Source organism: Numida meleagris, chromosome 2 (assembly GCF_002078875.1).
Source record: "Numida meleagris isolate 19003 breed g44 Domestic line chromosome 2, NumMel1.0, whole genome shotgun sequence".
Classification (NCBI taxonomy): Eukaryota; Metazoa; Chordata; class Aves; order Galliformes; family Numididae; genus Numida; species Numida meleagris.
This window is the reverse complement of record NC_034410.1, coordinates 122,868,538-122,895,289: the sequence shown is the minus strand read 5'-3', so window position 1 is coordinate 122,895,289 and position 26,752 is coordinate 122,868,538. Positions and strand designations below refer to the sequence as shown.

The following is a 26,752-nucleotide window of genomic DNA, read 5'->3' as shown; positions in this document are numbered from 1 at the left end:
TAGCATTTGCCAAGGATCAAATGTGATTTATTTAAATATTTCAGCATCTGTGACTTGGCTTTCGATATTTGAAAACAACTACACATGTTATTCGTAAGGAATTAAAAATCAACAAATACATGAACATTTCTGAGATTCCAATGTCCATCCAGAATTTCAATAACAGTATTCACATTTATAGCATTGCATCTTACTACTAATACACTTCCACTTGTCTCCTGTCCAGAAAGAAAGAAAATGGAAGCTTGCATGTGGTGCCCAGAAAGGAAACAGATTCATACAAAAACAGATTTCAACAAAAAACCACAAAGTTTATCAGCTCTGAATTTCTATGGAAATGTTCCTAGTCCTTCTTACACTACCTTTGGTGCCCGCTGTCTGTTACAACCTGAGATATCATTTCAGTTGTCTCAAACCACTTAGTAGATTTGGTCCTGTAAAGAACAACTTTATAGCATGGTGCAGTGCTTTCTTGATGTGACACAAAGCTCATCACCAAGCGTGACTTTGAACTCCGGAGACAAAGACTGCTAGGTTTAATTTGGCACTGTCTTGTAGGGTTTATATTCTCTGTGTGCCCTGTGGGATCTCAACTTCATCGTTAACTGGTGCCTTCAAAAGATGACAATGCAGTATTTCTGTGAAGTCATAGAGCAGAATGAACACCATGCTATACTGTAACAGAGGCACTTGGGTACATGAAGAGTACATGGGAGTGCTCTGAATGGGGCAAGCTAAATTACACCCTTGATCTTCTTTCCTCTTAATGTTCTGTGATTGTGATATTTAAGTGATTTTAGTGCATGAAATTCATAGCTTCCAAAAAGCAAAATATACATTTCTAGGATCTTCACCTTACCTTAGTTTAGTGCATTTTTATCACTTAGCACTTTGCATCAAAAGAAAATCCCACAAATGCTGCAATGGGTGGCATTTGAATATGAACAGAAAGTTTCACAGAAGAACTACCAGCAAGCATAGGGCTGGAGATGCATGGAATTATCATCTTGCAAATGACCTTACACTGTAGGGAGGGAATAAAGGAAGGTTACAGTGGCAACAATTGCCTTCTTCCCTATTCCATTTCTCTTTGTCTGGATAGACACAAATAAAGAAAATAATAGTAGAAGCTACAGGGACTTATGTAAGATTAAAAAAAAAATAACTTACTTGGGGTTACTTGAGTAGCAATGATACGACTTGAATTAGAAACAATATACGCTACATTCAAATATAGTTACAGAAAGTATGAATCGACAAGAAGGATAACAAATAGTGCTACATATCTATGAAGCAGATTAGAAGTGGAACTGTTGTTTTTATAGTCCGGTTGGTTTTTATTTTCTATGACAGTTATTGTCTTTTCCACTTGAAGCTGCTAAGAATTAGGACTGGTTACACATTCCTGTGCACCACACTGAAAAATGTAATGTTCTTCACTGCCCATTTATTTCATGGTTTTCGCTGGTGGGTGCAGCTGCAAGATGTGGAGGTCTGGCAGCCAGTGCAGGAGGCTCTTTGTGTGCTGAAGAGCAGGGCTGAAGGTTGCTGTGCCAGCAGGAACCTGGGCAACCTGCTCTAGGTGACCCTGTAGGATTTGGACCAGGTGACCTCCAGAGGTCCCTTCCAACCTCATGGGATTTTTAGTCAAAGTCTTTTAATTTCTACTTAAAAAATCCTTAAATAAGTTCTACTATGCAAAAAAAAATTAGTATGATTCATTGGGCCACACTTTTGATACTGGAAAGCAAGCAGTGGATGCTACGGAAATGTGTTTTCCCTGAATGCAGTGAACGGAGCAGCTCAGTACCTTACAGTGCTCCACAGCGAGATATTCTGCTAGAAGGCAAAAATACTTCAGTGACAAGAGCGTCATTTGTTTGCAGAGGATACTTCCTCCACAAAAGGGTAATGAATATGGCATATAACCAAAATAGAATTTCTCACAAAATATAATTGACCAAAACCAACTGCCAACTGTATCCTATCCAGTATTGACTATATATTTTTTTATTTAGCTAAGAATTTAGTAATATTTTTAGAAGTACACTGTGGCTTCTACTTTCCAACTCTGGTTTTGAATCTTGCACGTGTCTGATTTTTGTTACATTGATCAATTTATTTCTTAGGATTCTGATGGAACTTATTTGTTTTTTATTAAGTTTTTGCAATGAACCCAATAACTATCTACTGATAAGTGTTATATAGTTTCAAAGTGCTGTTCAATAACTGTTACTGAACAGTTAAAAAAAAAAACCCTGTAAAACAGAGGCTGGCAAGTGGTTTATGAAACAAGCAGACATTAACAGACATCAAACTGGTGCTTTAGTGTAACTGAGGATATGGAGAGAACTTCAGGTTATAAAAATTGTTCCAGACAGGATGTGTCAAGTGCAGTTCCCAATGTCAGGGCAACCCTATTTGCTTTTAGCTTTTGTAGGTTCCATGTCTATGTCCAGGTCTGACAGAGCACAGTAGAAGAGCAGCTGAACGTATTTTGTTGTTGTAACTGCAATACAGAGCAAAAATGTGTAGCTGAGACAAAGTTATATCTTTGACATATGTATGGACTTTTGAGGTATTTGAAAGCACTATGCAGATATTAGGGAAATATAATGAATAGATAGAGGCAAAAAGAGATCAATAATTAAAAATAAAGTCTCTCTTAATCAACATTTCCATTTAATTGTCAGATTGACATCTGAGGTCAAACTGAACAAAAATATTACAATTTTGATTTTCAAGATTGCCTGAACTTGAGAAGTAGAATCTAGCCTTTAGGCCAATCATTCATTACTTCATAATTTAGGAAAACATATAGACATTTCCGACTCTGATATCCTTTTTCTCAATCAGGAAGTGAAGCAGTGGTCTTCTGGTATTACTTCCTTCCAAGATATTAAAATGCATACATTTATTCTTCACAATCCTGCAGAGTTTTTATTGAGCCAATATTCCGAAATGGCTTAACACCACAGAAGACCATATTACATCCACATACTGGACTGTTTTGTACAGGTACGCATGCCTTTGTTTTCAGGGCCATGTGATGAAGCAAACGATGAGATATGCTGTATGCAGCATAGGAAAACATCATATGGGAAGAAAAATCTATGAAAAGTTATACTTTCTTCTGATCAAACATTCAAAATGTTGGCACTATGACTAAGAAAAGATAGTATTACTTACCAGAGAGCCACTGTAGCCATTTAGGTCTTTTTTCAACTGGCAGATAGACTCCTAAATAATATGCAGGAACACCTGAGAGGGCAATACCAATGCCAATCAGGGAATTGATCGTGTCACTGTAGAGAGGAACTATGACCAGGAAAAGGGAACACATACAGTATATGATAGGGAAGAAGAGATTAAGCTGTGGAGAAAAAAAACAAAATTAAACACTTATTAAGGGAAGTAGTAAATATTCCATTGGAAAAGTCAAACTTTGTAGTTTAAAATAGGACAGGTCAATAATAAAAACATAATTACTGATTATATGTCTAGTAAGTACTGTGTATTATCTTTTGAATGGCTACAGTCAGTATGCTTATGGTAGGTAGCTTCAGTTTATGCTGCTAAGAGCCTCTTTTTGGTACATTCCTGACAATCTGATGACCATTTTGTGGTCTTCAGACCTGTACAAGCTTAGTTCCTTTCCACATAAGTAAGAGACCAATCTCTGAAAGCACTACTTTAAAATTGAACAGTAATGGGTAGTTTTCCCTCTAACCTCAATTGCAAATTTTTAATTGCAGATTTGATGGGAAACCATCGGAGCTAGACTTTCAATTACCATCCTGATTCTACAAAACTAAATGGTTGATTTACAACCATTTTGCCAGGGCACTTAGCAAATATATATCACAGATAAGGGAAGTTGCAATAACTCATGTATGGATTTATTTTTTACTAGAATATTTTTCACTAGCTGTAGTAATGAGACTTGTAAAGAATTCAGGAGATGGCATTTGAGCACTGGCTGAAATCTGGAGATTTTACTGGTATAAATACTTCTTATGAAAGTTAAAACTATTAAAACTATAAGGTGATGAAAACCAATGGCTATGATAAAAAAAAAAAAGTGTATGCAAACTTGAGATATTGACTAAGCTGGCAAATGCTGATAGGAATTAAATAGTCATTATCTACTATCTACCTTGCTTTAGTAGAGTCAATACCAAAACTGTCCATAAGGCAAAATTTTATCTTATTTTATCTTGTAGGAAAGTTTGAAAATAAAGCGTGAGAATACTTCAGGAATATTTGATTTGTGTAAGTTTTTTAGCAGTAGGTGCTGAGCATATTTTAGTTTTTATATTCAGGATGCTACAATTAAACAGGAAAAAAAAGTGCTGGTAAAGATGGTGCAGGAATATAGGGTAACAAGGAAGAAATATTTAGAAAAGCTTCAAAAGATACGATGTTAATTTGGATTTCTCATAATTTTGCTGTATCGCTGCAGAGCTAGGAAGCAGGTCTTGGAGCCAGGGGAACACAGTCAAACATGAGCATGTAGCTTTCTGTGCCTGAGGGAAGCTCTGGGCTTCCATTCCTGCATCCTGGACAATCACTGGATTAAAGCTAGAAATGAATTGTACGTACGCTTCATTTCTCTGCTGGCTCCCTCACCTTGGTATAGCCAGATGCTCTTCTACTGTCAGTTTTAAGCTTGATTTTCACTGCATACGATCACTGTGCATCAGGAGGGCTGAATGTCTATATTTGGTTATTCAAGCTTTTGAACTTCTACATGGGCAGAATTTTTAGCATTTCTGGTCTTTGGAGGGATTCTTGATGAATTTCTTAATCTATCTAAGTTTGACCAGTGTGAACCTCCCTGGAGCCCCCCATCACATATTGTGGTCCTTTGTGAACAAAACTAAAAAGACCAAGAACTGACTGTGAACCCCAGTGATTTATTTAGTCTTATTTATTTGAAAAAAAAAAGAGAGAGAAATTTAAATTTTAATGAAAGGAAGAAGAAATTGAAAATATCATTTCAACCTCACAGCAAGAGTACCAGAACAGATGTTCTTGTGGAAACTGAAATAGGTTTTGCTCCTTCATTTCTTTCTTCCTATGCTAACAGGATTTCTATAGCTGAAATGAATAGCCCGTAACACAATTGGCAATGTTATGATTTTGGGATTATGTGTAACGTACCCCTTTTTACTAGCTGGCTGTTACAGCTATTTCCTCTCACTTACTTTAATAGGCCGTGGTCTACGTGGCTGAGTATATCTCAAGTATATTAGTCCTGCAATAGACAGACCCACGAAGAGCCAGTAGTTGAAGCAATAGTAATTAATGAGAAGGAAAACATCTTCCACAAGGAGATAAAGCAAAGTCATTAAACCCTGGAGATAAAAAATAAAGGCATTTTAATGGGAAAATAAATAAACGTCATATTAAAAAGAAAACAGGTAGTAAAGTTATAAAAAGGCCTGTTTCAAACATATTTGGCTGGAGATCAGGTCCTTGCAGGAAGGATATAATTAAAACTAAGAAACCCACAAATGCACTGCATGAAATCTGCTGGTATCTCTTCCTCAAACGTAGCAGTGACAGATCCAGGCCTGGCTGAAGAGGTTCTGCCTTTGTGAAGCTGCGTTTCAGCAGCTCCTAAGAAGGACATATGAGCAGCCGAACCTTGGCTGGGCCAACTGCTCTGATCAGCTTCAGTCCAAAATCTCACTTTTAATTTTGTTTCTCCTTTGGAAGTGCTCACAGTCCATTCATTGAGAACATTAGAGTAAATTCTGCGTTATACAAGTGTGCATGGAATATACTCTGCATGGAAAGGGTTAAATGAGATCTAAAATACCAGGAATTTAATGACTGCTTTAACAAACACGAGAAACAGAAGTAAGCAGTCTTCTTTTTATGAGCAGAAAAAATCCACCAGAGAAAAGGGGGATGGCGTTGTATTAAGGGAGTATCCATAATGAGACAATATCTACTAGTATGTCCAGCAGGACTGGTGAGATACTCTGCTCATATCCTTGATTTAAAACATGGTAAGGCAGGACACCAAATAAAACACAAGTTCAAATAAAAAAAGAATGAAATGCTTTTGAATGATTCCACTTTCTTTTCTTGTGTGTATCCTCATCCTTATTTTAATCTATTAGATTTATGGATTATTAATTAAAATCATTTGCATGAATACTGTATGCTGTGCTCACTTGCTTTTGTGTCGCAGGATTTATTTGTATTGTGAGAGCAGAAGAAATTAATAACAAGTATAGGCATCCAACATTATGAACTTAAATGCTTTAACACTCATGTTATAACTAGAGCCCTAGAAAATTGGCCTACAGGAGTGTCAGAGAGATCTTCCTGTCAAATTCTTCTCCAATGGACACTGAAAACTCATATAAAGACTTAACTCCAGTCTACATGTTACATAGTTAGCCATTTTCTAAGCTTCTCTTTCTAATTCTGATTACTTGTACAATCAGAGAGCACATAACAGAATCAGGCCATTCTGTTACCACTGAAGAAAATGCACTGAATAGAATGAATTTTAGAAATCGTGGCCATTTGAGGAAGATCTCTCCAGTGAAGGAAAGCCAGGGAGCAGTGCACAGTAGGGAGAAGTAACACTCTTTGTGTCTGCATCCCCAGCTAATCATGCCAGGCATGGTGCTGGGCTTTCACTTACATTAAAGAGAAGAGCAGGGACTGGTGTGAAACACTTTATATGAATCAAGCTCAGACTGTCAGGGAGGTGTCCTTCTCTGGCTCCAACATAAAAAAGCCTAAAAAAAAAAAAAAGAAAAAAAGCCCCCTCGAACAACCAGACAGTTAGCCAAGGAATGTCTTGTTCCTTTCTGACAAAGACAGAATTAATTATTTTATCTGTGTATTGTAAATGCTGCTCTGTTCTCTGGTGCCTATAGTTTATATCATAATTATCTTGGCACCATAAATGAACAATTTAGCATGCAGAAATTAACAGTGTCCCTTTTACAATGTGGTAGTGAGGAATCCAGATTAATGACAAACGATTTCTTTTTTATTACTTTAAATAAATCATATATTTCATACCTCGATGCTGCAATTATTGATGAGTTCAAGCCACTATAGCAAGACATGGCCACAGCTACAGGAATTATCCATTTAGCATAACTAAGCATTTCAGCGCCGAACGTCTGTAATGCAAGAAAGAAAACAGTAGTGAGGCCTATTACATTAAATATATGGACAAGCCTGGGAAAGCCTCTTGAGAACACCTCAGCCCAATTTTAGTGCCATAGCCATTGCTGTCCTCTGACACTGCTAGTGACTTGGGAAACCAGAAACTGGTTAAAAAAAAAAAAAGAAAAAAAGAGCAACATAAAAATAAAAATGACAGATGTATTAAAAAGAGATTAGTAGAAAATTAAGTTGAAATCAAATCAACGAAATAACAGATGAAAATTTATTTTTATAAGGTATTCTGACAAATCCTGATTGCATTAATCCATTATTTATGATGGTAATTTCATATAACATATCAATGGGGTTTTAAAAAAATCATGTCATGGCATATTTTTGTGTTGAAAATATTGCTTCAATCCTGCAGTACTAAAAATCACCCACTTTACATTAAAATTACAGAAAAAGACCCTAGTTCTTAAATCCCAGACTTTCCATAGCTATTTCTCCGCCTAGCTTTAATGAAAGAATCTTCTATAGTGAAGTACTGTGAGGTCCAGGATTTACAGAGTACATAAGAGGATTTTACAAGAAGAGATTTAATGAGCATGAACTTGAAATGCACCTTCTAACATACTGGTACTCTTACACAAAAACAAGGTTTAAAACAAAGCAAACATCTTCAGCATAGAAATATTTCAATTGCTTTGCCGATAAGTATGCTCCCTGAGATTCTTCCACAGTGGAAGAATTTGGAAGTTTCTTCCAGGCAGTAACTTTTGGTTTTGTCTTTTTATGCAACTTACCACAGCTACTGCATCGCTTGTGAGGAGTGCTGACATGTCCAGCACTACGTAGTACGCTATATTAGTCAGCAAGTAAATAATAGTCACAATAGGCATGGAAATTGCAATAGAAAGAGGTAAATTCCTGCAAAAGGAAAATGGCAAAATTATTTCACGTTCTTCAAATTTAGATAAAATATTGTCCCTAAATTCAAACATTTGCAAGTGGATACATCCATCACTTTTTGTAATCCAACATTTTGTAATCACAGGGTTACAAAATAAAATTCATCCACATGTGAAACAATTCCCTAAGCAGCTTAGTTGGCTTCTCGTGGCTCTGTCACAAATCTCAGAGAAAAATGGTACATTTGTACCTGTATACTTTAAAAACTGCCTTTTATATAAAGCAGTTTAAGAGAGCACTTGAAATGCATGCTTAGGCATTTTCTTGATTGTAGCATTTTTCTTGGCTCATAACCTGTGCATGTCCCAAGACAAGGTGGACTTGTATCAGTCTGAACAGGCAAAGCACACCACTCCACAGGGTGGACATCCCTACAAAGAGGAGATGGCACATCCAGTGCTACTATGGACTTTTTTTAATTTCTCATTTAACCTTTCGCCTTCAGCAAGATGAAACATTTTGCCCGTAAACAGCAACACTGAAGACCACAAGATAAAACAGTCATAAACTTGACAGTCTTACTCTCTTGGTGGCAAAGGCAGTCATGGAAAATAAAATAATTGTTTTGTCTGACTGAGAAGAAGTAGGGAATTTCAGAAAGCAGAGGTGGACCCACACTTTCAGCAGGGATTTGTTCTTCTCCTTTTAAAAAGTTTAATCCAAAGTATAAGGAATAAAATACATATAAGGAGGAAAATTATTAATGTGATACAACTGGTGAGAGAGGAGTTCTTGCTTACTAGTTCTTTTGGAAATAAGTGTTTTTGTAGAGAAAGTGGTTAGACTCATTTCTAATCAGAAACAGAAAGCAGCTTGTCCTGCCTTACCAGGACACTTTCCAGTGCTTTGAAAACAGAACGTTCATTTACCTCTCAGGGTTCTGCATCTCCTCGGTGACATAATTCAGGGTGTCCCACCCCGAGTAGGAAAAGAGGGCTGAGTACAGAGCCAGCGCGATCATTCCCGGGTCTGTTGCTGAGCCCTCAAAGGGAGCTCTGAGGTTTTCTGTTTCTCCTGTACAAATGGCAGGTACCAATTACCTGTTACATGTCAAAGATTAAGATCTAGGGCACTACACAAAATGTCTCATCTATCCCCGCCAAAATAAAAACAATTTCATCCTGGTTTCATCACTTTTCTTAGAAGTTACATTTCCTCTTGACGAATAAAAGAGTTTCAGTCAACTATGGAGTACAGACATTCAGACAGTTACACTGACAATACATTTTCCCATGTTTGCTATTTGGACGTCACTTGGGAAATTCCACCAGACCTCACAGCTTCCTCATTCCCTGGCACCAATCCCTAGCCTACCAAGAGAGGGTGAAATGCTGAGGGCTATGATCTTTCAGTCAGGGAGAGACAGTTGAGAAACCCAATTTCAATTTCTGAATCTGTCTCATATTCCATCCTCTCCTACCTGTATTGTCACCAAAAGAACTGGTGGCCAACGGAGTGAGAAATTCTCAAGACCCCATCTCAGTGGGGGTCTTGAGAAAAATCCCCATAAACCTGTTCACCAAAATTAAGAGAAGACACAGGAAAATACTCCCTTACTAAATTCTCTAGTTTAGCTCAATCAGCTGAGACAAGAACCTGCAGAAAACTGCAAAATAGAAGAACTGCTCATGAAACCTTCACTGAAGTCCTGAAAAGAGGAAGAAAGGCCTGCTTGAATTTGCAGAAGGAAAGTGAACTATCTAACATAAATGGAAGTGGGTTTGAGTATTAAGGGAGACAGAAACATGCTGAAACCTCCGTTAGGGAAGAAAGTAAAGCATTCACTATAAAATCAAGTAACTTCATCTTGTGGTTAGACTAAGAAATCCACTGATACCGCAAAAGCAATTCAGTCTTTGAAGAACAATAAATACCAGTCTTTCACATTCGTAACAAAATCTTTTTCTCCATAGACTGCTAGGAAGGTGAAGCTGAAAGATCAACACACTTGGAGGACATAGCTGAAGAAAATTGTAGGAAAGAATAAAAAAAAGGAAAATATCCAATAGGACCAAGAAAAGCTTTCTAACTAGAGAGCACCTACTCAAAAATCAGATATATTCACAGTGTTTTTAAAAAAGAGTCCTATGTCAGCACATCAGAAGGAGCATGGCAGGGCTAAAATATGACAGCTGTTCTTTCAATTGAAACAAGCAGCTGAGTTTAAAAGAGTGACTGATCTGATCACAGCTTCCTCCAGAAGTCTCATTCTTCCCCCCCCAGCCCTTTCTGTATTTAAGCACTTGGTTCTATTCAGACAAATTAGAGATGAGACCTTTGCCACCATTCCTTGCAAGAAGGCTTCCTCTTTGCCTTTGTCCTCTTGACCCAGGTAACAATGTAAAGAAACCAACCTTAGGACTGCGTTAATTTATTCAGTTTTGTTTAGATTTGATCAAATCAATGACAAATGACATAAGCTGATATGGTTAAACGAAAAAGCTCACTTAAGATCTTTACGGTATAATAACAGTTGATATATTAGAATTGGAGCCAAGGAAAGGTAAATGCCAGAAAACACGGGGAAGCAAGCACTCCCATTTGGTTTTACAAGTTAGTTCCTACAGAAAAAAAGAGACAATTCATAAACAGAAGAGGGAAAGCTATCTTTACTGTTACTGAATAAAGACACAATGCCTATTTAGGGATTTCATGGGAAAGGAAACTGAAAAAGAAACCTTAATTACTAAGTAACAGCGCTACAGTTGGAAGAGACCTCAATGTACCAGAGCCCAGTCTAACAAAATAAAAACTTTTGTCATATACAAAGACTAGAAGCAGCTCCGAAAGAAACTAGTATCCAGCTTTCGGGTATACACAGTTCAGTTCAGTTACTGTTGATAAAAGATGGCTCATCCATCATGTGATGCCTTACCATACCACAATGATTCACAGGAGTGCAGTCTTACAGTATTGTCTCCTGTTTCTAGCAATAAGCAAGCCCTCTCACTACTGCCAGCATCTCCTTCACACAGTGGAAGAAAAGAGCAAGTTCCTCCTTCCCTGGATTTCAGCTATGCTGTTCAGTCACAGGAGAAGGTGCAGCACTAATCTATTAATTTTGACTAGCATGCACTAGAGACACAGGGGCTAACCCTAATCCACCTAACATCAAACAGATGTTAATTCAGCTGCTATCTGCTATACAGCCTAAGCAATGCAGAACTTGGTGTGTGTTGGTTTGCCACAGCAAGAATGAAAGAATAATTAAACAACCAGTGCTTAGTAAGCCATAAAATTCCCCTAATCTTCCCATGACAGATAACTTTTTCAGAAGAAATAATATTTCACATGCAAGTCTAATGGATTCTGATCTTCCTGCATGGAATTTGAAATTAATATGCACTTCATTTTTAAAAATGCAAGTAAAGAGTAAGTAATAAAAAAATAGCAAGTAAATATTCTTACCTTTACCAATTTTGTAAACGCCAACAGATATTACCACGATAAGGGCCATAACTTTTGCATATGTGAAAATATCTTGCACACGAGTTCCCCACTTCACATTAACGCAGTTAATAAACGTTAAGGAACCTGTAGAAAAATAACATGCATGAGAGAAGCACTGTATGTTTGACATTACATACTTCAAGTATATCCTTCCAGATACCACCCCTCTGCCAAGCAATACAACAGAATCAGTTTTCAGCATTTCAGGACCACTTAGATATATTAAGCTGAATTAAATACTTGATTTACTCTGGAGGATACTGTGATGCCTATTTCGTGTCAATGAAGGTATGAAGAAAACATCTGAGTTTGAATTCTAGGGTGACTCCTGCTCTTTTAAAATAATGTTTAAAACTTTAAATTTTTGTAGAATCAACAGAGTTGCTCACATGCAAGTTGCGCACATGCAGAAGATATGATTTCTTTGTATTCTTTATTTGCACTGAAATTCTCCACACCAATTCAAGCCCTTATGTACACACAGAGTAAGGACAGCTCCTGCACCAAGGAGTTTGGATGCTCTTTGTAGTACCCTAAATGGAGCTGGCTCAGCATGCTGTTGCTGGGCCCATGGATTGGAGCTGTGCCGTTCATGCTTCGATCCCAGACCTGAAGGTTACAGAAGTACTCACAGAGATCTCTCAAGCATTGATTTTGACAGTGTCTAATGGAAATAACAAAGTAGTTGGTTGCAGAGATTGAGTGGGGTCGACTCATTCTCCTTCCATCCTTCTGACGTGTTCTTCGCATTCAGCTTTGTCGCACAAGTTAAACCCAATGAGCAGATAGAGGCTGTGAGGAGCACCGGAACCTGTAATGCTGCTTGCTCGGCCAGCATGCCCCCTGCTCTTTGAGAACATACACAGCATCATGGGCAGCTCATCTGCCTGGCACCTCCTTAGTTCAAACAGAGAGAAACGTGCATTTTGCATCAGGTATGAAGCCCAGCTGCTGGAAACAGCAACTTAATGCAGCATGGATGGTTCAGAGATGCCTCAAGCACTGATCAGTGTGGGCTGTTTCTTTTCCAGCAGTCTTCCTGGTCTATTCTTCTGTGTCTCGGACCTGCCTATCATCTGCACTAGTTTTGAAAGAAAGAAAAAGGATTTTGTAACTTTAAAACGAAAACCACCTAGTGAGGAAATTAGCCAACTGCAGACACTCACAGGACTTTTGTCTTCTCCGTCACAAGCAGCTCTGCATATTTGACTGGGTGCCCTGCCAGCTGTCAAAGTAATGACGCACCTAACTATTTACAGAATCAGGACCTGATTTGCCCCCACTGTTAATATACCAATGTTGTGCAATAAGGACAGAATTTTGGATTTGTTCTGGTATGAAAAAATAGTACAGTAGTATATATCAGTAAGAGTTAGAATTCTGGCAGTATTTCTTAAAAATGATTGAACAAGTATTGACTGAAGTTTTTAATACTGAACATTTATGAGTTACTTGCGATGCTATAAAGTGCTATTTGAAACACTGCAAAGGATATGATTATTGCATGTGTACAGAAAATGAGATGCATTATATGTAATTAAAGGCAACAACATCTTGCCATGGGATTCCCAGTAAATACTACTAAATATATAGATACATTATCTGCACTGTGTTGGTGAAGTGTCAGTTGAATCCACTGCTCCTTAACCTTGTCAAATTTTTCAAGCTAGTAATAAACTTGCTATCTGACTCTACCAAATTGCTTATTACAGTTAACACAGTAAACTGTAATTTTCCCAGCAATCTGAGCTGGTACTTAAAAGTGCTGGTTATAAGCCTGGTCAGTGGTGAAGCAGCTAATTTTCTGTATGAGAAAGCAGCAGCTGCCAGCCCCACCTTTTGCACCAGCTCATAGATATCAGAGGTACTAGAGCATACCATAGATGATTGACACAAAGACTACAGCAAGAATAACTAAAAAAGAAACAAAGCCTTAATGAAAAATCAGCATTTGAAGATTGCTTCTCCCAAGTGTTAGGACTTCAGGAGATGCATCTAGAAAACTGGGGAAATTAATATTGCTCTAAGAAATAAGTACTTCCCTGTGCAAGTGGAGGCTTTCAGCTGATAATGTCTTTTGGAATAGGGTTGTCTTTTTGATGTGACCACTCGTTGGAGTGGTCATGATGTCCTCAAGTTATATCACTGAGCCTTCTTAAGAAGTGAACTTCCTCTGTAGCATGCTAGTGGGAGTCAGAGCTACAGAGAGAACTTCTTTTCAGAATTGTCAGAGTACATCACAATAACTTAAAAACATTCATCCTTTTGGAAGATTTTGTTGAGTTATACAATTTGTTTCTAAAAGATCACCCTATACTTTAGCCTGAAAGGAAAACGACCCATCTTGACAAAAACAAATTTTATGGAAAAAAAAGTCTGAGTGCAGTCCATTTACTGGAGGACAGAGTTATAATGTTTATCTCTGTGTTCAATAAAGTCAGCTTCGAGGAGTATGTGATTACTACTCAATTTCTCTAGAGACAAAACTCATACTAGAATGAAAGAATCATAGAACATCCTCAGCAGGAAGAGTTCCACAATAATCACTGAGTCCAACTCCTGGCTCCACAAAGGACCACCCAAAATGAAACCCTACGTCTGAAAGCATTGTCCAAACACTTCTTGAACTCTGACAGCTTGGGGCTGTGACCACTGCCCTGGCAAGCCTGTTCCAGGGCCCAATCACCCTTTCAGTGATGAACATTTTCCTAATATCCAACCTGATCCTCCCTGACACAGCTCCATGCCTTTCCCTTGAGTCCTATCACTGGTCACCAGAAAGGCACCATAACTTTAATTTTACATAAACTTTGTAATTTTTATTCATTTTATATGATTTGCAAGAAACCAGGAGAAGAGGACATAAGCCAAATGTCAACAGAAAATTGGACCCATGATTCATAAAGATATTTTAACTCAGTAGTCACAGCTTCCCTCAAATTGATGGAATTATCCTCTCCCCTCCAATAATCTCAGCCTTAAACAAAATACATCTGAACAAAAGCATATGAATTCCTAAGCACATATTCAAGGGAGGAAATAAGTATTTTTACAGCAGGGGGAGGAATAAAAACTCTGAAAAACTTGTCTGGGCACCTACTATCATAGTTATTAATTTCTAATAATCAGAACTTTACTTACAAATACAAGCAGCTGCAATCAATCTGACTGCATCGTATGGTGGCTCACAATGAGGAAAAATCGGTTGAACAATATAGTTAGCAAATGTGATTGCTATCACTGCCTGAGTTGTTGGTTCAATAATTAGCAAAGAAGACCACAGTCTAATGAAGGCCACAAAGGCACCAAATGCTTCCAGAATGTAGGCATAACTAGCTCCAGATTTAACAATGGATGTTCCCAACTCAGCATAACATAAAGCTCCAAACAGTGAAAACATTCCGCCAAGAGCCCAGATGATGAGAGAGAGTCCGTAGGAAGCACTGTACATTAAAACACCTCTGGGAGATACAAATATCCCAGAGCCAATCATATTCCCTACAATTAAAGAAACTCCATTTAGTAATGTAATTTCTTTTTTCATCTGCATTTTTTCAGTTGTGTCTGCCATATCGTCCATTTCAGTGCTTCCATTCTTAGATTTGGTCTTTTTCTTGCAGCATATTTGCCAGGAGATTGGCATCTTCAAATAGTATTACCTGAAAACAAGAGGAGACGACATCTTTTGTAAACCATGTGGCATCAGAGACATGAGTAAGATAATTATTGTACAAGGCACAAATGGTACAAAGAACAATTATTTTGCCTGCTTTACTCTTGTAGTCCAGGAACAAAATAGGAGTGGATATTCCTACCTTTCACTCTTGTATACCTTTTTAATGGGTGAATGAGATGCGTCACTGTCCTTGGTTATCAATCCTGAAATTTCCTTTCTTTATTCCACATTCCTAAAATTGAACCCTGACTTCTCTTTTGTTATTTGTCTTAAATTGAATATTTACATTCTGTTGCTAAAGTAATCTTGGGGAAGAAAGAGACACTCTTCCCCTGGAAACATGCTCTAACTCAAGTGAAGACTCCCATACAGGTATACCTCTCCCTAGATTTTGCAGCCATGTCAGGGGGAACTCTGTTCCATTATTCATCATTTATTTCATCAGATCACATCCATATGAAAATTATCTACAGAGGAATACAAGAAAAGATTCTCAAAAGTTCCAGCTTAAGGTGGTTAATGTTAACATGTTTAGCTGTTCCAAGAGATTATATTATGCCTACAGAGAATAACACATCTTGAATGTTAGGTGAAAGCCACTCGCATGCATAGGGATTGCATTTTGAACACGTGTTCCTAGAACATTTCCATATGAGGGAGTCCAACACCAGCACTCTCAGGGCAAGATCCAAGTGCAGCAGGAACTGGGAAAAACAATGCAGCTGTGTGGTCACACAAATAAATCAACCCTCTGTATAAATCACTCCTTGGTGCTGAAATGGCAAGGGACAGCAAAAGAAAATATAGCAGCCTGGACTGCAGTGATATCCCCTGACTACACCTATCCTTGGGTCAGGCTTACTCATACCAGTGCTTGCTTAGAACAATGACTATTGCTTGGTGCCTGTCTCAAGAGAAATACATTTCTCCTTCCTCTCCCTCCAATCACCCACTGCGAAGAGCTTCCAAAGAAAACTTCCTCAAAATCCTAAGAGCTAAAGCAAAGTATTTTTGTGTTGAACAAAACTCTTCTGCACAATGCTGGCTGAAAACATTTGATCCCAAATGTATGTTGTTAAAATGTGGGTTGATGGCCATTAAAAAAAAAAAATTCAAAACTTCCTGAGATGTATCTTTTCCTTTGTAAAGAAGTTCTGTTTTAGAAACTGTGAATAATTTATAATGATTTTACCACTTTTTTTGGTGCAACTCAGTCTCCTGGTTAATCAAGTAACTAACGAGGTCTGATGAGGATTAAAGATTAAAAGATATCAAACTGTCTTTAGAAATCAAATGCTTTTTTTCATCCCAAATGCACTTCTCTAACCACAGAAGCAGTGGAGGAACAGTGGAATAAAGTTAAATATTAATTTATGCTATAGGTGTTCAAGCTTGACTGTTCATCCCATCTTACACTGACCTTCTCTTCACACATGGGTGACTCCTTTCACTTTTCACTTTGTCCCTTGAAGAATGAAAAATATCATCTTGGCCAAGGGGAGGAATTTTGGGCACCCAACAGATCAGTCAAGGATCTCCCTTAAAATTTCTAATAAGCATTCCCAGTTTCTTACCCCTGACACACATTTTCTGACGGTATGAAAAGAAAAAGAAGTCATTTGACCCTTCAAGAAAAAAAAAAAAAAAAAAAAAAAGAAGTGAGCTAACACCTTCAGAAGCTCCCTGTGGCTACATGAGATATTGGTAGGAACCCCTTCCCATGACTGCAACTGCCTGAATAGCCCATGGGGACAGAAGCACACAGAACTTCAGTGCTGAACTCCCCAAATCAACTATTTTGGAAGCAGAGCTGGTTTAAAATCAACTTGTGATTTTTGTGACAGATCTAGGCTTTTTTTTTTCTCTCTTTTTTTTTTTCTTTCCTGGATCATTCAGATCTCTGGATATGAGCCAAAATGCACAAATGCTGGTACAGCTCAAAGGGAATAAGAATTTAAAATGCAGCTGTTCCTTAGATGATATGAACATGGAACTATGCAAGTAGATTGATCAAAACCAGGGGCTATCTGCTTCCCTGAAATGAGATCTCTTTGATAAATGAGATGAAGTTATTTTCCTGTAAAGCAGCACACATAATGCAATTGATAGGCTGCCACTAGTACATGGAACTTGCGTACATGATATCAAACCTGAACTTTGATGTTTAGTTAAAGATTAAGTTATTTTTTCGGTAACAATGTCTTGCGTATTTTTCTTCTTCCCTCGTGTTAGCAAAAGATTATTTCAGATCTCTGAAAATGTGTAACCAAAGCCGTGTAGAGAAGTATCTTTCATAAATGAGTGACTGTGGATAAAAACATTTTGAAAGAAAATAAATTAGAAGAAGAAACAGTTCAAACTTAAGATAAGAAAGCCAAGGTGCAGATAGAGCTGAACTTGGCTAGGGATGTGAAAAATAACAAGAAGGGATTCTACAGGTACATAGGCAGGAGGACACAGGTCAAGGAGAGTGCTCCCCACCTCTGAGGAAGTGGCTTCCTCAGACATGGAAAAAGCTGAGGTGCTTGGCTTTGCCTCGATCTTCACTGGTGGTCAGGCTCCCCATCTCTGCCAGGACCCTGAACCTCAAGGTGTGCGTGAGAGGAGCAGATTCTATCCTGCTGTAACAGTGGAACAAGTCCGAGACCTCCTCATGAAACTGAATGTATGGAAGTCCATGGGGCTGGATGATATCCATCCTAGGGTTCTGAGAGAGATGGCTGATGTGGTCGCTGAGCCGCTTCTCCATCATATTTGAAAAATCATGGCTGTCTCCTGAAGTCCTCGGTGACTGGAGAAAGGGAAACATTACTCCCGTTTGTAAGAAAGGGAGGAAGGATGACCTGGAGAACTACAGGCCGGTGAGCCTCACCTCTGTGCCTGGGAAGATCATGGAGCAGATCTTTGTAGAAGACATGTCAAGGCACATATGTGACAAGGAGGTGATCCGAGACAGCCAGCAGTACTGGGGGCCCCCAGTACAAGAAAGATGTGGAGCTCTTGGAACGAGTTCAGAGGAGGGCCACCAAGATGATCAGTAGGCTGGAGCACCTCTTCTATGAGGAAAGGTTGAGGGAACTGGGCTTGTTTAGCTTGGAGAAGAGAAGGCTCTGGAGAGACCTCATTGTGGCCTTCCAATACTTGAAAGGAGCATACAAACAGGAGCGGGAACAATTGTTTATGAGAGTGGATAGCGATAGGACAAGGGGGAATGGTTTTAAGCTGAGACAAGGGGAGATGTAGGTTAGATATTAGGAGGAAGTTTTTCACACAGGGGGTGGTGATGCACTGGACCAGGTTGCCCAAGAAGATTGTGGATGCCCCGTCCCTGGAGGTGTTCAAGGTCAGGCTGGACGTGGCTCTGGGCAGCCTGGTCTAGTGGTTGGCAACCCTGCACTCAGCAGGGGGGTTGAAACTCGATGATCTTTGAGGTCCTTTTCAATACCCAGGCCATTCTATGATTCTATGATTCTGAGAAACTTCTGTACTTTGAGAAATGCCACATTAGCAAAACTTTTAACCAGACACTGAATTATGTCCACAAATGGGTACAGTCTTGAGAATCAAAGGATAAGACATTCAATTTCCATAATTAATTAGGTGTGAATTTACTGTACTCCCAATTTATATTAGCTGAAGTTCTGCAAGAAAGTAGCTTCCTGAGGACAAAAAATTTTAAGCAGCCCTTTTTAAGCAGCTCTTGCCCTACTCTGTCCCTGTATTCCCAATAGGTTTGATAGTGCACTACTCTTATTCAGCACGGTCACAATCTGGAAGTTATTATTTATTTCTTTATTCAAGACTACATCTTCCCTAAAGTTTTACTTAGGTCTCATTAGTTTTCATCAAAGTCTTCAAGATACTAAGAAAACTGGAAAAACTAGGAAACTGTCTCCTGTGAAATCTTCCTGTATAATGGCAAAAGGAGAAGAATCTGCTGTTACAGGCATAAAGAATTTACTGCTGTTATAATCCAGATAAGAACAAAAACAATTTGAGCAGATGCAGTGGTCTACTGCCATGGTCTAATACTTTCCCTTATTTATAGCTCATCATTTTATTCCTACCGACCCTGACTCACAGCCTTATTTTCTGTCCTGACATACTGCCATCAGTGTCACTTCAGCCTTGTGTGTCACATTCTCTTCATCCTACCAGCTCCTCATCTTGGGACCATCATCATTGCTTCTGCCTTTGAACTGGTGCGCAGAAAAGCTTAAGCTAAGAAGACTCACTGGTCAAGCATGGTGCAGGACTGGTTCATTGTCACTTGGGCATCCCTGCAGGTCATATTTCAAGGGTGTATATAATCCCAAGATAAAGCCACTACAAGTTAATGTTTGTGAGGTCTTGCATTCTAGGGACAAACATCACAGGTATAACAAGCTGAGTTCTTCCAAGGGGTGGCCAATGCTGGAAAACTGTTATAATAGGCAACAAAACTTTACAGTAAATCCTCTAGTACACAGGGAATCAGAATGGCTTCCTGAGAATAGAAAGAATGTACACAGTAATTGGAAAAGGGAGGTTCTTTGTATTCCAGCATTCCACTTTAGCATGGTTGAATATGTAAAGGCTAACTCTGTTAAAATAATAAAACTTTATGGCATCAAAAATGTTACATACAGATATTTCAGTTACTCTTGTGTTTGAAGTCTGAAGAGCAGGACGTAAAAGCTTCCTGGCAAGAGAGGAAGTCCCAGTTCGATGGGCTCCCATAGCCTATAACATGTAGAAAGAGCTTCTTCTCTCTGTAAATGGCTTTCAGGCAGGTATTGACATGCTGGTGTGACAGCATGCTAAATGAAACAGCTGCCAACTCTTGCCTGTGCCTTGTGTTAGCAAATAATCTCTACTGCAGAACTCCAGAATCCTGCTTTCATGCAGGTCCCATTCTTTCTCAGGGGCTTCCTCAACAAATTGAAGAAAATATTCCTCTTGGAGAAAAAGCAGAAGGCCTTGAGAATACAGATAGGCTTAATGGCCCTGAGTTATTCGCAGTCTCATCTTTACCTCCCAGTTGTATGTACAGAATCACAGAATTCCAGGATGGCTGAGGTTGGCAGAGACTTCTGGAGCCATCTGCTCAAGAAGGGGCACCCAGAGCACATTGCCCAGGACCATGTCCAAGAGGCTTTGGAAAGATTTTCAAGGAGGAGATTCCACAATCTCTCTGAAAAAAAAAGTGAGCACAAAAACCTCTCTGTATAATGGGCAACAGAGCGAGACTTGTAGATGGTCAGTTCAGAAGGAAAGAAGGAAAACACCACTGTATACAGGTAATTCCTAAAAGGTGATTATTGTTGTGGGTTTTTTTTTTTGTGAAGCCACCACCAGAAGTCCTATCTAACAGTGAAGGAAAAGGAACAGCTTGCTAATAGTTGAAAACTAAAGCTGAATCAAAGATAGTTCTTCCATAAATTAGTATAGGGCTGGTTTGTCAGGGCAGAGTTTTCTCAAACAATTTCCATCCTTCAGGAATCTACAGCCTAATGAATGATTGCTTCCTTCTTGAGGAAATAATTAACCTTTGCCAAATGATTAAGCAAGGCTTGGTTATGGAAACATGACATCTTGAAAACCGCTCACAGTGACTTCCCATGGGAGTAAACTGCATCTATCTGTTAGGCTGCTTTGAAATTCCAAGCTTTTAGTTCAAGAAATAGTAAATAACTAGCTAGTAACTCAGAGGATCTCTCTGATACCAAACAAAGTTCCCTCCAACAGATTCCCTTGGAAAATGAGGGCATTTAGAATGTCACATCCTTAATGTTATTTCAAATTATTTAGTGTTTTTTTAATTGATTGTTGTCTACTGCCAAATAATTTATGAACAACAGAAGTCAGCTATGACATCAACAAACACAGCAAATTCAAACCAGGCAATATTAAAAAAAGTTTCTAACTGCAGTTAGAAAATGATGCTAGAGATGCCATTTATGACATTTTAAAACAACGTTTAGAATATTCTAATTATGTTTGCATTAGAAACAAATATATGTGTAAAAAGTCATTTTAAAAATCTTGAGAAATCTCAGTATCTCCTTCAAGTACACTTTGGCTATATTTTTTTCCTGTGTGTAGTAGATAGAAAAAATAAGACAAAATAAAACAAAAGCAGTAACCAACAGTGACATCTCTTTATATAAATACTTGCTGGAGAATGAAATCAGATGACAACAGTTTTCAACATGGCCAAAACGTGTAAATCAAACTTCAAAATACTGTTGCTGAGCACAAGCTACAGGAGATCTTAAAGGGAGCATTCATGGCAAATAATACTGTTAAACCTTTTCCATTGTGAGACGAGATTTAGTGAACAAAACAGGATTATCTCTTATGAAGGTACAGCATAAAATAAAAATTTGAAAAAAAAAAATCAATTTGATCTCCTCTAAAGAAAATATCCCACTCAACAGGAAACATCAGCTTTCCTTTTGGCTTTTAAATTTTATGCTTATAAAAATAATTTCGTGAATCATAGAATTGCTCAGGTTGGAAAAGGCCTTCAAGATCATCAAGTCCAACAGCAACCTAACCATACTACCCTAACTCTAACAACCCACCACTAATTCACATCCCCGAGCACAACATCCATACGATTTTTAAACACATTCAGGGATGGTGACTCAACCACCTCCCTGGGGAGCCTGTTCCAGTGCTTAACAACCCTTTCGGTAAAGTTTTTCCTGATATCCAACCTAGACCTCCCCTGGTGCAGCTTGAGGCCATTTCCCCTTGTCTTGTCACCAGTCACCAGTGAGAAGAGACCAGCCCTGCTCTCACTGCAATCACCTTTCAGCACCTCAATGTCCTTTCTGTTTTGAGGTGCCCAAAACTGAACACAGTACTCAAGGTGGGGCCTCACCAATGCTGAGTACAGGGGCAGGATTGCTTCCTGCTCACCACATCATTTCTGATACAAGACAGGATGCCATTGGCCTTCTTGGCCACCTGCACACACTTAACATGCTCCAGTCACATTCCTGTTGTCAGAGGCTGATTTTCTTGGACAAGGGATCTGCTCCATCCCCAGTGCTCTGTCCCCATCCCAAAGCAAGTCATGAAGGATATTTCAGAGGTAAGCTACTCTAGTCCAAATCTAAGGCATGAAAAAGACAAAGCAGCAGCTTATCATAGAGTAGGTGATATGCTTTCTTCCTTTTGCAGAGAGATTACTGTACCTGAATAGTGACTAACTGCTGCTTTTAAATAAGTACACAGGACAACGTAGTTGATACTATGAATAGCCTCTCACTCTTGGATTAGCCTTGCCTTTAGCTGCTATATTTATTACAGTATTGCAGGAATACTAAAATCAATGAGAGCTCTCAAGAAGGAAGATCAGGCTCTCCTGGAATGCAGTTTCTCCAAACAACCCCAACTGAGGTCATTAGCAGGCAGAAGCAGACAGCTTACTTACCAGCTGCTCTTTTTTCCTTAGAAAGCTGTGATAGAAATAAGACAGAAGGAAGGTTAAAAACAAAAAATACAATAAACAAGAAAAACCTTTATTGACCTACACTGAACACAAGAACACTTCCCCAGACATTAACAAGTGAATGCTGTTTAACTCCTTGTTAATTTAGAAAGGCATTATGAGACATGTTACTAACACTGCACAAAGAATTTATAATCTTGTGGCACGATTCAGCAAAGCAGATTTTTAGAGGGGAGAGGTATTATTTCTTTTCAAAAAGCAATGTTTATCTGTGGACTCTCCTATATTTTCTATTAATCTATTCATTATAAAATACTTATAAACTCACTCACTTTTCTTAACCAGGATTATATCTGTGGCCTTTCTAATAATTTCTGACATAATGCATCATACACAAAAGAGGCTGATCTGGTGTTAACATCTTATTTTAATTAAGCATGCTTTTAAAAAGATAAAAAGATACAAAACTAAGCAAAGAATGAAACAACTTACCCAATATATTCACCTGTGTCTTCTGAAACAATATATTGTCTTCCCTTTGAAGTACTTCGGACAAACAAAGATCAGTATGACGTACAGCACAATATCTACCAAAAACAAGTAAAGATTTAGGAAACAAAGTCTTCTGGACAGATCATAAGTTAATAAATGCAAGACCTTGCACTAATGCAGCACTAACCTGGAATTTTTGTTTCCCATGAACGACGAGACCAATAGTAAGGCATAAATTTGTCGTGTACCAAAGGGCATTTAGGAGAGGCTGATGCAGCAGATCAAGAATCGTCAGTCCCCTGAGTTGAAGCACCAGTAACAGCACTTAATCAGAATCCAGATGGGAAATAATTGCATTCAAACACAGATATCCCTCCAGTCAGCCTCAGTATTCCAACTGGAGAACAAGCAGGAGTGCTGCATCGTGTTTCATATTCCATTCTGCAAGGCACAATGACCCAAAGGAAAAATACAAACATCCCAAAGTTTTCAATCGTAAGTCGGTGCTCCTCCTATTTCTTCCTTTTATAGTAATGTCTTGTAAAAACACGCTTCCCATGATAGATTGAGACAGGTCCGCTGTTAATGTTTACATAGGAACGGCTGTGGGTTTTGTTTTTTTTTTTAAAGTATTTTGAATAAACAGCCTCCAAATTATTTTGTTGGTTTTTTTTTTACCTATGAAGAAGAGTTATTTATCCCTGAAACTCTTTCAGTTTGCGTGGAATGATTGCACAATTTCAGCTGTCCCAAGTTTGTAGTTACATACATCCTAATGTATCAAGAAACATTTTGGCAACAGACATTTTGCAGGGGTGTTAGTCTGAGCTGGAAAAGAGAGGCTGAGCGTTACATTCTTTACTCAGGGCCTCTATCACCTTAATTTTTTTTGCTCCTGCCAGGGCAGTATTAACAGACTGTAGCGTAGAAAGCAAGTCTGTAATCCTATTTTCAAGAATGAAAAATTACTTTCAATCTGAAATTTAAGTTTGAATTTATCATGTTTCTTAGTTTAGGCACTGAACTGTTTTTTTTCCTGTGCTACTGTCAATCAGGCATTTGCCTCAGCTTCACACTGTTGAGTTGGCTTCAGTCCTTTGCTTTTGTTCTGTAGAGGCTCCATACTTGAACATAAAGCATTTTCTCCATTAATGCTTTCCAAATTATTACTGGCCTGGCCCTGATGGTTACATCATATTTAACATTTCCCCCAAATTTACAGTAACAGTACAGAAATCAGCACTGAGCAATAATAAAGCACACAGCCTGCATGAAAAAAAGAAAATTCTTAAACATTTCTTCTCTGGACACAAATTCTAGTTCCTTTGAAAAGGAGTGAGTTAGAGAGGACAGTTGAAGCGTTAACTATTGCATGGGGCTGGGGTAAGTAGAATGTAAGGCAAGGTAAGAAAAGGAACTCAGCAAAACTGCATTATCAGCAGGGACCAGTACAAGTAACCAGCCGAAGCTAGAGTGACTCTGCAAAGCAGCAGTGGGGTGAAAAGGGCAGTGATGAAGATGTCGAGCCTTCATCCAACGACCACCAGGAGGAACTACAGCGCATGCACCACGGGGAGGGACCATATGCAAAGGAATTCCCGGGAAATGACGAATATGTAGATGGGTCCGGGGAAACCTGCTGAATATGTAGATGGATCCCAGGAAACCTGCTGAATATGTATAAGCCTGGCTTTTAAATATCTAACATTTCTGCCCATGGTTATGCGAGTTTGGTAGGGCGGTGACCCCCCTCGCATCTGGTGTGGGCGCAGCACTGTAATTAACATACCTGCTTTATAACCTAATCTCAGGTTATGGAGTTTGATTCTGCAAATCAGGAGAATTATTCTTATCCTGCATTTTTAAGTAAATGGCATGAATAATGTAAAGAAGTGAATAAGACTTCCTTTACAATGTTTTTCTCATTCATTTTTACAGCCTTGCAGTCTATGACTAGTCCTTCTGCAGTGAGGATTCTCTCCTGTGCCAACTTACTGTACATAGCAATTCTTCTGTGTTACTGCTACGCAAATACACATTTGCTTAGAGAACAAAAGAGGGAAGTACACTTGCCTGAAAAGGTTGTGATATCCTTTGGTTTCTTGCTTACACTGCCATTACTGCTCTGCACTGGAAACAAGAGTGTTCCCATTATTTCTAAAGACCTTTTCATTCATACCATTGCCCTGATGCAGCTAACAGTATAGCTTCACCTCTGCCAACCTCTCTACTTTCTCCTATTCCCTGCCTCCATCCCCTTCCTCCTTCCATCAACCATCTTATTGCTTTATCTGGCGCAGGCTTCATCTACAATTGGAACACTTACAACTAATCCCGATTGAAAAGGTGCCACTGAATGCCCACTGACATTAGTTGCAAGAGTCTGAATGACAAAAGGAGGTCAATCTTTGTGTTGACTAATTGAAATCAGATCTTTAGGTAAGTTAACAAAGCTCATGCAGGACAGAACATAGCACACAGGGCACGCCAAGAAATCTCCACCAACCATGTTAACGCAAGGTGTGGGAGACGAACATGAAGATCAATGAACTCTATGGCTGGTCAGTGTGTCAGTGGAGCAGCAACACATGCAGGACTGAGCTATGGTTGGGCTTGCTCCATGTGCCAATCTAAATAGATATGTCCATATAACAAGTACAGACTATTTATGAAAGGTTCTTCTTGAAGTGTAGCAGCATATCATGAAGATCAGGTGGTGTCCAGATGCTGCCAATGACGTATATGTAATGATAGTATAGTATATGTTGTAAAGAGGGTCAAAAATAACCAGATTGGATATTAGGTAAAGGTTCTTTGCAAGACGATGGTGGGCATGGAACAGGCTCCCCACGGCAGTCGTCACGGCTGCTGGCGTTTAGGAAGTATTTGCACAATGCTGTCAGACATAGGGTTTGAATTTTGGGTAGTCCTGCGTGGAGCCAGGAGTTAGACTGAATGACTCAGTTAGACTTCCAACTCAGGATATTCTGAGTCTAATGACACAAGATATTAATCAGAGTGAAAATAAAAAGATGAATACAGATAATTACAATAGGTGCTAAAATGGTATTTGAGATCTAACCATAACAAGTGCAGAATAGTTTGACCTAGGTTACTACTTTGGCAATGTGAAAGTCAAAAGGCTGTTAACGAGCTATTACAGCTCAGCAGAAAGCTCTTAGTGTCAACAAGAACAGTGTTCTGAAACATCAACAGCATTCCTCCTGGCAGTGAGGAAGCTGAAAAATCTCTTTGGAATTGCTAATGAAGAAGTAAGGAACACACAGAATACCGCTGTGTATTGGCAGAGCGGTGGGGTGAGATGAAAGAAGAAAGGATAAGATGTCCTTGAAAAATAAGATTTGAGAAAAAGAACCGGTTAAACAAACATATTTGCAGGTATGCAGCAGGAGATGCTAGCTTAGTACTTGCGTGTAAATCTTTGTTGCTTGACAGCACAAAGAGTGATAGACTTTGTAAAACTGGATACCAAGATAGCTCTAGTTGGGCAAAACAACAAACTCTGAATCCAGATTACAAAGTATGTATAAACAAACGAAATAAAGGGGGGTACCTAAGGG

The 26,752-nt window shown here is 38.8% G+C and overlaps 1 protein-coding gene across 1 annotated transcript; it reads right to left on the bottom strand.

Annotated features, from left to right (window-relative positions):
- LOC110394357 (Y+L amino acid transporter 2-like) lies at positions 1-26,698 on the bottom strand. Its single transcript, XM_021388160.1, has 12 exons — positions 23,359-26,698; positions 23,172-23,266; positions 22,662-22,686; positions 14,704-15,221; positions 11,521-11,646; positions 8,982-9,126; positions 7,947-8,070; positions 7,051-7,154; positions 6,665-6,761; positions 5,208-5,357; positions 3,190-3,373; positions 1-2,509 (listed from the first exon to the last, which is right to left on the bottom strand). The coding sequence occupies exons 4-12, from the start codon at positions 15,203-15,205 to the stop codon at positions 2,418-2,420; spliced, it is 1,524 nt and encodes a 507-aa protein (XP_021243835.1). The 5' UTR covers positions 15,206-15,221; positions 22,662-22,686; positions 23,172-23,266; positions 23,359-26,698; the 3' UTR covers positions 1-2,417.

What these genes read in the sequence shown, in the direction of transcription:
- LOC110394357 (XM_021388160.1), bottom strand. Translation starts at nt 15,205, where the DNA reads ATGCCAATCTCCTGGCAAATATGCTGCAAGAAAAAGACCAAATCTAAG. An exon ending in CAAGCGATGCAGTAGCTGTG is followed by an intron (nt 7,155 to 7,946) that starts GTAAGTTGCATA and finishes CTTGCATTACAG; the next exon opens with ACGTTCGGCGCTGAAATGCT. An exon ending in TCCCTGCTCTTCTCTTTAAT is followed by an intron (nt 5,358 to 6,664) that starts GTAAGTGAAAGC and finishes TTTTATCTCCAG; the next exon opens with GGTTTAATGACTTTGCTTTA.